This window comes from Lucilia cuprina, chromosome 3 (genome assembly GCF_022045245.1).
Source record: "Lucilia cuprina isolate Lc7/37 chromosome 3, ASM2204524v1, whole genome shotgun sequence".
Classification (NCBI taxonomy): Eukaryota; Metazoa; Arthropoda; class Insecta; order Diptera; family Calliphoridae; genus Lucilia; species Lucilia cuprina.
The window spans coordinates 48,803,640-48,816,691 of record NC_060951.1 but is presented as its reverse complement, the minus strand read 5'-3'; the positions used below and the strand labels follow the sequence as shown (position 1 = coordinate 48,816,691).

The 13,052-nt window shown below is 26.1% G+C and overlaps 1 protein-coding gene and 1 long non-coding RNA gene across 13 annotated transcripts in view; one reads left to right on the top strand and one right to left on the bottom strand.

The window, feature by feature from the left end:
• The window catches only part of LOC124418878, a 668,817-nt gene that overhangs the window by 139,537 nt on the left and 516,228 nt on the right, over nt 1–13,052 (bottom strand). The gene's annotated exons all lie outside the window — the stretch shown is intronic.
• The window catches only part of LOC111675736 (proton channel OtopLc), a 74,787-nt gene that overhangs the window by 57,676 nt on the left and 4,059 nt on the right, over nt 1–13,052 (top strand). For 7 of the 12 annotated variants that reach the window (XM_046946632.1, XM_046946630.1, XM_046946634.1 and 4 more), the window contains 6 exons: nt 3,929–4,113; nt 5,052–5,197; nt 5,987–6,043; nt 11,204–11,315; nt 11,380–11,540; nt 12,727–12,744. In XM_046946632.1, the coding sequence (XP_046802588.1) occupies nt 3,929–4,113; nt 5,052–5,197; nt 5,987–6,043; nt 11,204–11,315; nt 11,380–11,540; nt 12,727–12,744 (679 nt within the window). The remainder of the gene's footprint in view (nt 1–3,928; nt 4,114–5,051; nt 5,198–5,986; nt 6,044–11,203; nt 11,316–11,379; nt 11,541–12,726; nt 12,745–13,052) is intronic. The other 5 variants (XM_046946631.1, XM_046946633.1, XM_046946638.1 and 2 more) reach the window with 3 other exon arrangements.

Below are 13,052 nucleotides of genomic sequence, written 5' to 3'. Positions count from 1 at the left end.
AAATTCTCCATTTCAAAATGTAACAAAATATTTCGTTTGAATAAGCCATGACATGGCTCAACAGAAATTAGACTTTAAGTACACAAGTTCCGATATGTTGCAATCGGACCTTAAATGGCGTACAATTTTTCCTATATTTTTATTAACGACTCCCTGTTTTTATAAACTAAGGTAGTCGTGTTTTTTAATCATGTCTAAACCATTTTGTACAGAATTTGGTAATATAAAGACGTTTCTTTTTTTACACAAGCTTATCCCCTATCTATGGACCTAGAATTATAAAATCTTATCAAATGACTAACTATCAACTGAAGGGTTTGAAAATTTCAATAAACTAACCTCGTTGCATTATATCTCAAAATAGATTTATGAATACAAATACATATAATAACATATATACACATATTTGTACATAATTTTATGAATATTGAATTTTCTGCATTTTATTTTAAGCTTCTTTGGAAAGATTTTATATTATACGTTCATATAGCTACCTACATACGTACATATATAAACTGTATGTATGAAAAGTTGTGTTTAAAAATACCAAACATACGTACATACTTGAACTTTTCAAATGACACTAAAATAAAACAGGTTAAAAAGGGATAATAATAGCAAGATTATATAAGTAATATTTTATACGATTTTTTTAATAAATTCTTTAATAATGAAATATTTTATACATTTAAACTTATATATTTGCAATGTAAATATAATAAAGATTTAATATTATTACAACTACCCAGCTTAAAAAAAAACAAATTCTTTTTTTCAACGGTTTTTAAAAAATATTGATTTATTATGGCTTCAAAAGAAAAATTATATATATGTATAAAAAGCATTAAAAAGTACTAAAAACAAAATTAACCTTAAAGATTTATGTTTACAAACAATTTTACAAGCAATTTCAATATTCAAATGTAAATATGAACAAGCATAAAATAGAACATGTAAATTTTTAAACACTTTTGCACAGATAGTTAATCTGTTAATGCCCTACATTTAAAGCGATGAAGGTTTTTTCTTTTATAATATTTGTAACGTAATGTTTTGAAATTCAATGTTAAATATGAATAGAGTTGATCAAAGTTTATATATAAATGGGCAATATCGTGTCAAGTGACCTAAACCAAACAATCAATTTGGATGATATTTGCACAACGGTTTATACTATTGAGTAGAGTTTAGCGGGTAAATTAATTTCGCTTTTGTCATAGGGTGACTAAGACGTAGGGAATAAAAACTATTCCGACAAAAAACTTGATAGTCATATACCGTTATAGTAACAATAAAAATATTATTATACAGGAAAATAAATGGGATAGAAAGGGGACCATACGCCACATATTTTAGTGGCATTCTCAAATTAAAACCATAATACATATTCTTATTTTTTTGAATTCGCATACTTAGATATGTTGGACTCAGTTTTATAAATTTTTATCTTTCATATGCCATCTTAATATAGATATTTTTTAACTTTTCTGACTGACAAAAAACGGCCATAACGTCGTTTAGAGGAAACCATACGCCACTTTTTTTGAGGCGTTCTCAAATTAAAACCATAATACATACACTTAATTTTTCGGACTCGCATACTTAGATATGTTAGTTACAGTTTTATAAATTTCAATATTTTCTGTCATCTTAATGAACATATTTTTTAATTTTTTGACAAAAATTCAAAACAAATTTTTCCTTTTTTTATTTCAATTCATTAAACAATGACATTTATTGATTATTTTACATAACTTAATAACCCAGAAAAATTGTATTAGTTCTACAACAAGTTCTAGGACACATGATTTTAGCCTGAACTAGTTCTGGTTTGGCGTTGAGACCAATGATTTTTGTTTGAAATTGTCAAATTCGGAACTGGTTCTGAGGAAGCGTTATGGAGTCGACACTCGTTCTTTGGAACGCTTCTGGAACTAGTTCTTTAATTAATGATTTTTGTTTGAATTTATCAATCTCGTAACTAGTTCCACGGAAGCCTTAGAGAACGTATAAACAAATATTTCTTTTTTTAGAGTTTTTGTTTGAAATTATTAAGATTAAGACAAATTTTTAGAAACTAAACTACAAAACTATTTTTTAAAATAGTTTTTGAAAGGATATACGTTACAAGCAGCAACTTTCTCTTCTCTCGGTGCCATTCAATTAGGGAGCTCTTTAATATCTTGTAGTTTAGTGGAAAGCAAAAATATAAATAAATTTAACATTTAAATTTTTTTGAAATTTTTTTTCAATTGATTCCAAGACTCTGTTTCGGAACTAGTATGCGTTTCATTGAACTAGTGCAGTAGCAATGTATAACTAGTTTCAAAGAACTAGTTCCTACTTAGAAGTATTTAAGAACCACAACAATATTCTAAAGAACAGGTTATAGAAGTAATGGCGACACTACTAGTTACAAGGCTGTTGTTAAAGAATCTGAAGTGATTCTGTTTTCACTCGTTCTAGAACTAGTAGTTTTTAGAACAAGTTCTAAAATTTTTCCTGGGAAACAGGGATTACTTGTATATGGCGCATGTGCCCCCCGGGCAGTTCTATGGTTTAGTTTAATATCTGTTTGTGCTTTATCTTTCAGTTGCGTTTAGAAATACATATAATTCTCATTTAGTTAGGAATATTTTTGCAATGAGTAGTGTTCTGAAATCAAGTATAAATGGAGCTCAAGTCAAGCCCTTTTAAAAAATGTGTAAATTTTTTTAAAAACATTAAACAAAATTAATGTCTAAATTTGAAAAATAGATGTATTGTCATTCGACTTAACTAAAATCTTATGAAATATATTTAAATGTATGCAAATAAATAAAAAGTCTAAAGCAAAGTGGGTTGTAAAAAACAACTGCAATAAACTAAAAAAACACAACCACTGACTAGTCCAAAATATTAGAAAATGTAGGAACAAACGAAAAGAAAAAAAAAACATTTTTAATTATGTATAAACATTTAAAACACACTGAAAACACTTTAGGCATTAAATTAGAAAAATAAAAAACCTAACAAAATATTGAGTAGAAATAAACACACGGCACAGCACAGCACACTTTATTTTTTGAGATGAACAACACTGTTGTGGGAGAAAAAAAATACATTTTCATATTTTACATTTTAGTATGTATTTTCGTAAAAGTTGTTGTTTTAATGTTAAGGGTACTTAAGTAAAAAAAACTGCAAAAATAATTTACGTAAAACAAGCTAAAACGAAAGCAAAACTATAGTAAAATTTTGTTGGTTTTTTTCTAGATTTTGTCTTAATTCCTTAGTTTTATTTTATTTTAGTTTTTTTTTTCGTAAAAACACACATTTTTAAATGAAATATAAGAAAAATAGAAAAAAATAAAATTTTATAAAGTTGTTTCAGTTAAATTTTACAACACATGCCGAACAAATGTGTGTTAGAAAATTAAATTATGAAGTGAAAAGCAAATAAATAAAAATTTAAATAAAATTTTTATGTAAAAAAAGAATAAAATGTGTGTAAAAGATTTATTATGAGTTTGAATTAAGAAATCCATAAAAAAAGTCTATTGGAATACGAATTTATTAAAATTACCACATACATTTTTTTAGCATGATTTCGAATGATATACAACAATTGTACAATTTTAAGTAATTAAATGAAAAGCACTTGCACTGTAGTATTAAAATAAAAAAAAATTAAATAAATTTATTTAATTATTATTATTGTGTTTGGGGAATGTTTCTTTTTTTTTAATTATTATTATAATGGGAATTTGTTTTATTTTACTTTTATTTGTTGTTGGTTTTTTTAGTTAGTTTTGATTTTTAATTATGATTATTTTTGTACTACAAAACTTTTTCAAATATTAATATGTGTTTTCTGTTCTATTTTTTCTCTCTCTCTCTCTTCCTTTTTCCCTTTTAACATCACGATTTGTGGTTTAATCATTTTTAGGACATCGTTGTTCATTGTAACCAGTTTGGTTTATGCCATCATATTGATTGTTGTGTGCATTGCTTACGTTATAAGCGATGTGACCACTCATCGTCTGCCCGTACTCTATTATGAAAGTTTCTTTACGTATCTGTATGGTGTCAGCATACTCTTCCTATTGTATGTATTCTGTTTTCTGTTACAGGGTAAGTAAGATGTAGATTTTAAAAAAATATTAAATGGTATAAAATAATTGGATTTTTTTATGGGTCAACCCACTGAAAACATTGTTATTGTTTAGGGTTTAGGGTTTATAACCTGAGTTTTTTGATTTAATTGAGACGAGGAGGACGCTAGTCGTTCATAATAATTTAAAGTACACTTAACTTTTAACCAAAATTTGTCTGGGTAAAAGCTAATGGTCTTGTCAAAAGTCTCTTACATAATCAAGTGAATCAAAGTGACTTTTCAACAATATATTGTATAATAATCCAGAGAAACTACTCATAAAAACTTTTACTAATGGACTGTAGATGAGTCCATAAACATACGCATTGATTTGACGAGACTGTAGAATATAGTGAAAACCATTAAAAATGAGATTTTTTGGCTTTAACAGTACATGATAAGAATTTTTTAATCCATAACGTAAGTACTTGTTTCTAGTAAAAACGTACGCATTCAAGTTCTTTTTTTGAGTTAAGACCAAAATGTTCTTAAAACAAGTACCTTCTGAGATCACTTTAACCGAGTTTCGTACTTGATTTGACTATTTTGTACCTGGTTTTAGTAAAAGCTTAATTATTATACTTTTGACATCAATCTGGATAGATTTACGATATCTGGATTAACTTTTGAACAAGTAGATGCTGAGATCACTTTAACTCAGATTCGTGCTTAATTTAAGTATTTTGGCCCGATTTACAAATTCTTGATTTTCTTTTTGACTATAATCTATGGACAAGACAGAAGATTAGAATACAGAATAGTCGGTTAACTCATCCATAGAATAATCATAATAGACTGAAGACAAGTCAATGAAAACTGACTATATACAAGTTAACTATTTTGTAGACTAATTTATAGATTAAACTCTAGATTGTAGGTAATTTATTCGACATTAATCCTTTTACTCTTTCTACAGAAAGTTCCTGTTGCAATGGCGGCAACAATCAACCGAAATCTCCTAAAAAAGAAAAGAAATCTAAAAAAGATAAGGATCCAGCCGATTCGAAAGATGCGAAAGGTACCAAGGATTCTGGCAAGGGTGGTAAGCCCAGTCCCTATCAGGTTAGTTTTTCTCAATATAAATTAAAACTAATTTTACACAATTAATACAACTGATAAAAATTATGTGTAAAAAAAAAAACTTTGTAAAAAAAAATAAAACAATAAACGCTTTTAGTTCCTGTTACTGTTTAATTTTGTTTTTTTGTTCTATTAAAACTTGTTTTAAAACAAACTATCTAATCCTGTTTTTATTTTTTTCAAATTTATATGTTGTTGTTGCTTTTATCATCCATCCTGTATGTAAAATAAAAAATCCTCATCCTTAATCAAAATCACCATCAAACAAATATTACACCAACCAAAAAAACACACTACAAAAACAAAACTACTACTACAAATCTGCTAATATCCGTTGTTGTTGTTGATGTTCTACTTCTTTAACTATCATCATAATAAAAAAAAAAAACCAACCGACCAACTATCACGTTTCTGCTTTTTTTCCTTACAATATGTGTACGTGTGTCTATTCGTGCGTGTGCATAATAAATCTGTGTAAAATTCTCATATAAAACATGATCATGAAAATAACTCGGAATATTTGTACACGGGTCTTATTGACTTATTAAATCATGACATTTTGAAATTCACACAAAAATTGTATTAAATAAAAAACATAAACTTTGTGTTTAACATCATGTTGCGAATATTTGTATGTGTGAACACTTAAATTTGCATAAATGATGAACGCACCACAACCACCATATGCACACACTTACACGTATCAAAACAAAATTTTAAATAAAAATTGAAATTTTGTTTTACCCTTTTGAAAAAAAAAAATCACACCAGGAACGGTATCCAATTAAGAAACGTGATTTGGTACGACATTCTTTAATACCAACACAGGTATGATTCTTAAATATTTTTATGTTTGTTTTTCTAATTTCTACTAAAATCTATGACTAACGCGCAAAAAGGCTTTAACTAATATTATAATTATTTTTGCAATTAATATAAATTACTAAATACTTAATAACAATAAATATGTTTATAGGATTAAGGAAATGGGCGTGGTCGAATTTTACCATTTATGTATTTTAAATATAATACTATATCGGGGATTCCATTTATCATTGGATTTGATAATTTTCGCCTTTTCACATATTTTTGTGTTTTAAAAATGGATATGTAAATATTTACACTTTGTTACAATATTACTTGATTACTCAACGGGTAAGGAAAGATTTTGCTGGGTTACGATATGTTATTGATATTCCTTAACATTGCCAAATTTTTAAGTTTTGGCTTGGATTTGTAATTCAATGCGTTATCGCACGAATCCTTAAGTCATTCTAAATATACACTTCATTTATATCTAATGACATAAAAGTTAATTAAATGGAAAGTTTATCGGAAATATCGATATTCTAGAAAAGAGTCCTGATTGATCTGGAAGTAATTCATCTTTGAACGAATCAGAAAATAAATAAGATAAATTTTCTTTCTTCCGGTTTCGTCGTCACAGAAATTAAATTAATTAATCCAAGCAACGTAGTCGCGATATATCTTGAAATTTTTGTAACATCCTTGAATTTATAAAACGTTGTTTTATAGTACACAAAATACAACTCTGGAAAATAACATTTCAGAATGAAAACTAATTTCATTTATGTCTAATGACATAAAAGTTAATTAAATGGAAAGTTTATCGGAAATATCGAATTTTTTTGAATTTAAAACTTCAAGGTACGATCGTAAATTAAATATTATGCGGGATTAGAAGCCGGTAGAACTATTGTGTCTTGAAACTCAATTATAATCGCTCCTATTACAGAAAAGGCTTAATCGAGACATATTCAAACACGTGACAATAACTTAGGTGCATAACACGATCCAATGATAACCATTTAACTAGAAAATAATTATCGAAATGAACAAGTCTATTGTTTGTTAGTCTGCGCACCGTATCGGTTCATATGTGTAGCACAGGATTCGAATTTGCTTGAATTTCACGTTGAAGGAATCTTTAAGATCCGATCATAAATTAAATTCAATTCGAGATTAGAAGCCGGTAGAACTATGGTGTCAATTGAAATCCTTCCTCTTCCACAAATTAATCAAACAACTTGAAGTCTTAATGACGATATTTTTGTGTCAATCACTTTGGCGAATTGAGAACTGTTAGATTTTTGAACAACTTCTCTACTAGGTCTTCTTTCACTACCTTATAGTACCTATTCTAAAAGAAAATTGTAAGAATCCAAATTAAGTTCATGATAGTATGATCTTCAAGGTCCAATTATCCTCAATTAAACGGCTAGTCTTTATATAGTAATTTTATCAATCCTATGAATAGAAAAGGTTTCCGTAGAAACTTTAAATACAATTTTTATGCTTTGGTGACCGACAGTTCGCCAATATTTCTGATACTTTGAAAATTATCCTCACTACTAAAGACAATCTTGGAAAACCTTGCACTAGAAGATAAAGATCTGACTCGTTAACTACACTCAATATGATTAATTTACGCAAATCATATAATCGTATTGACGATTGATAAAGCTTCCCATTCGATTTTTAACAAACTCCGAAAGTTGTCATTTAAAAATTCGACAAACACTGAACGTTTATATGATGATTAATTTATATAATTTTACTTAAGAATTTAGAGCTTTTCTTTAGAAAATATCCATAGAATATTTTGTACGTACATTTAATTGTAAGTTAAATTTATACATCTTACTACAATTGCCCTAGAATATATTTGTGGTTAAACAAAATCCACCAGTAATATTTGATCAAATTTCTGTTGAGGTTTTTTTCTGTTGTATCATTTATGGTTACAAACTTTTCTGTCACATTCTGTTGAGGTTGTCTCTTCTACTTTAACGAATAACCTTAAATTATACTAACCTCAAAATATGAAAACAACTAATATTACAATTGCAACTACAGCTGTTTCCACACATAAATTGTCATCATATAGTCAGTCAATCGTACAACTACTACCGCTATTATTAATTCATTCATTGAGTTTTTTAGTTTGTAAATTCAATTGAATTGAATATATTTCTGTCTTTTCTGATGTTCTGGTATGGTAAACGAAAATTAACAAATTAAAAAGCTCATATTTCTTTTAAATGAAATTTAATATTCTTTCATGTATAGAAAATTTCATTTTTCTATTGCAATTCTTTTTAGTATTTTATTCTAGTTTTTTTTAGCTTATTGTTATTTAATGCCGTCTTTGTGCAAACATCTATTGCATATGATGGTGATGATGACGACGACGACGACGATGATGATGATGAGAGTATTATTTGGTTTTTTTAATAGATAGATATTTGCTTTTTTTATTATTGTCCACAAGTGGCATGTTGCATTTGAGATTCTCTCAACCTCAATATGAACCAAATAAAGCCACAAATATAGATATTTAGTTTTTTATTATTCAATAGATGGATATTTTACGTAAGACGTAATGCCTATTACTCTAAGTAGTTTCTATAAGTGCTAATGGTGGCGCTGGTGGTGATGATAAATTATGATGAAGATGATGATGATGATGATGAGGTTTGTTGCAGCCAGCCATCTAGCGGTAGTGGTGGTGTTGGTGGGCTGTATTTAATAAACACTTTATACTTTTATCAACATCGTCATCATCATGATTATAAACATCTCATGATTGTTGTACTCTTGTGCTAAAAAGCCATTTATAGCACTACAGCTACTGACTGACTATATAAAATACATATATTGTATTAATTATTTTATGATTTAATAACAAATTTGCCATAACTGTGTCATTACATGCTTAAAATACTACAAATATGTTTTATGTCCATTTGTCTGTTTGTTGATAAATTTAAATTTTTAGCAAAACAAAAATTATTGGAAAATTAATTTATTTTTACACTAGACTAGACAATTTTTTTGCTACACATTCATACTATGTATTATGTTACTACTTGTTCTCATGCTATTTTTTTGGTAACATTTCCGGAAAAAAATAGTTTAAATAAATTATTTATGTGGAACAATTTAAGGTTTCAATAAAGATTTAAATTTTTTTATATAAAAGAATGATTAAATAAAAAAATATTTTCTATAAATAGAAAAATAATTGTGAACGTAAAAGTATAATGAGAATTTATACAAAAATAAAGTTTATCTATAATTTTTATGTTTGTCTTGGAAGTTATTAAGAAGTGAAATTGTAGTATTATAGAATACAACTAATTTTGTGAAATTGTAGTATTATAGAATACAACTAATTTTACTTAAAAAAATATTAACATAAATAAATTACATGCATTTCTCAATCAACTCCAAAATAAAATGGTTTTAATTCCAAAAATTTCAATACAAAAAATATACCTTGAATTTTAAACAAAATTGGATTCTTTTCGCGTCTTTAGAAGTAAAAAAAAAAAACATTACTTCCATAGAAGATAAAAATATTTACTGAGTGCTACTTTTGAAGTGTTGCTAAATGCAATTCTTTTGGAAGTACTTCTTTTAATTTTTGCTGGGTATTGACATTAAATAGGGAATTTAAGGTGGAAACTTATCGAAATTTTTCAATAAATGAAGAATTTTTAAAATATTTCTGTTAATCGATAATTTATTCAAAATTTTACAAAATTACAAATAAGTATAGAAAATTTTTATATAAATTAAAAATATATAAAAAAAAATAATTGTAATAAAAATTTTTCGAATATTTTCTAATCAGGAATTTATCTAAATTGAAAATTTTTAAAATTTATTGAAAATTTTCTATTAATCAAAAATTGTCTATATATTAACGAGCATTTGTAAAAATATTGTAATTTAAAACAATTTTAAATTTAAAGAATATTTTATCGAAAACTTATATATATATTTTTTTTGTAATAATGAAAATTTAGAAAATTTTGTAAAATCAACAGTTAAAAAAATTAACACTAAATATAGATAATTTGTGTCCAAATTTAAAATGTAAAATCAAAGAATTTATGGGAAAAAATATAATAACAATTTTTCGAAAAATTTCGTTTGATTAAAAATTTATCAAAAATTTATTTAAAAGTATACTAATTTATTTATCAAACATTTTCTGTTAGATTAAAATATGCAAACATTTTTACAAATTAAAAGAGTTATAAATTCTCTATAAATCAATTAATTAAACAAAATTTTGTTAAATCAGCAATTTATTAAAAATTTTCTATACTTTGAAAATATATTAAAAATGTTTATAATTTACAAAATTATTGAAATTTGCTAAAAATTAAAAGCTGATCGATAATCTTACAACAATAGAAAATTCAACGAAAATTCCTACTTTTAAAAAATTTATTACAAATGTTACATTAAAAGAATTTATTAAACATTTTCGATAAAACAAGAAATTACAAAAAATAAAAAATTTTTTTATATAAATTAAAAATTCTCAAAAATTCCCATAAACCGAAAATTAAAAAATTTATCGTAAATTTTGTGAAAATCCAGAGTATATTAAAAAATTCTTATGAAAAGTGGACTTTTCGGAAAACTTCTACAAATCGTTAACCTGTCGATTTTTTATTGAAATGAAATCAACAGAGAATTTATGAAAATAATATAAAAATATTTTTTATTAATAAATTTTAATAAATAGAGAATTTGTTAGACAAAGTCATTTTGAGCCGATTAATTGTTATGTTGGACCTTTTTTAGTTCTACAAATATCAAGGCATTTTTCTCACCTAAGATAACAGTTACTTTTATTCATATCTTTGACAACTTTTAAATTGATTGATTTATTATGTCCCGATAAATATATAAACAACTATTTAAAATCACAGGGCGATGGTTGCACTAATCCACTTTAATCCGAATAATTAGTCATACGCGTTAACACTACTCGATCTGTGCAGATCAATCACACTATGCTACACTAACAAAGAGACAACATTACTAAACATTTCATTAAAACATAAAACCCAACTCACAACTAAGCTCAAGCCAATGAAAAATAAATAAATTACTAATAATTATCAAAATATATATTTTTCTTTATAAAAAATCCCCAAAACAATACAGGACTCTCAAGTAGAAGCAGAAGTAGCAGTTACACCAAAAAATGTACGAAAACGTAAAACCACTCACAGTGATTTGACACATGGCAGTTTCTTTTTGCGTGTCGGAGCCATAGGTAGGTTAAAGCTTTTTAGATTTAAAATATTTTTTTATTAAGAATTTTTACTTTTTCTCTAAAGCTTTTGGTTTGGGTGCCATGATTTATATTGGTTTGGAGTTTGGTTCATTCTTTGAGATACCCTTCGATTCGCCTTGTCATCACATTTTGATTGGTGTCAATCCTTTGCTGCAGATGATTTTCACTTTTATGCAAATGTATTTCATCTTTATGAATGCCAGAGTAAGTTGTTTGTTTCATTTCTAATTTAAATATTTTTAGTAATTTTTATATAAGTTTCAATCGATTTTTTATAATTTGTTTTTGTTGTACTTAATTTTAAGTTTAGATTTAAGTTAATTTTTTAAGTCAAAGCCATTTGGGTGTAGAATAAAGAATTTAAACATACACAAAGATAAATCAAAAGAATGCATTCGTTGTGGAAAGTTAATTGATTTGAAATCATAAGTTAAATGTTCCCTCAATGCGAAAATATAATAATATAAGTTTAGCTAAAATAAACCTCTAGACTAGACTATAGACTAGACTATGTGCTAGACTTTAGGTTAGACTATTAACTAGACTGTAAACTAGACTATAGATTGAAATATAGACAAGAATATAGACTAAAAAATATACTAGACTATATACTGAACTAAAGACTAAACTATACCTAGGCAATAAGACTACACTATGGACTAGAGTTTAGACTAGACTTTAGTCTAGACTATATAATAAACTATAGAAGAGACTATAGACTGGACTATAGATTAAACTATAGAGTAAATAATAAAGACTAGACTATAGACTAGACCATAGATTAGACTATAAACTAGACTATAACAGGAGTATAGACTAGACTATAGACTGGACTATGTACTAGAGTCTAGTAACTAGACTATAAATTAATCATTTTAAAACAAGGGGAATCATGGGTTTCCAAAAAAAAAACCTATCTCACAATAACAGCACAAGTAAAGCCTAACGAGTATTGTAAAATGAATGCATTCTTTTAAACATATTCTATTAGAAATAAATAACAAGAAAACTATATAAAAACAATTGGCACCTCACGATTACAAAGCTTAGCAAATCATCATCATTTTCATATACTATTTCTTTTAAGTTAAATTTTTTTAACATAAAAACACAAAAAACACTCTAATTGGCGAAGCAAAATACCAACTAAAATATCACTCATATGCCATTTTTAAAGTTATATTTATTATATCAAAACTTTTAATTTTATTGAAATTTTTTAAGTTTTAAGCATTTTCATACGAAAAAAAAATCAATTAAATTATTTAATGCAATTATTTTTAAAAGAAAAGTTAAACTCATGTATATAAACCCTTTTCCCTCCTATTTGTCATTGAAAAAAAAAATCAAATAAAAAATAAATCATCATAAACAATCAAATCAAAAGCAGACTAGGCCACCATTCCAGGTATGATTTTAAAATCATCTTCTTAATTTTTCTGTTTTATTTCTATTTTCCTCCTTATTTTTTTCGTAAAAAGCTTTTTATCATGGCATTTATAATTTGGCTCAAATATAAATTTATGTTCATAGAATTTAAGCAAATTTTTTAGTTAATAAGTAATTAAAGTAAAATTAAATTTAAGAAGGACTATGTTAGTTGCTAATGATGGTTATAAGTTAAATTAACTTTACATAGTTTAACTTGTGGCTTATCTCTGGTTCACCATTGTTCCTTAATCATCTGAATGGCTTTTTAAGAAAAAATGTATTAAT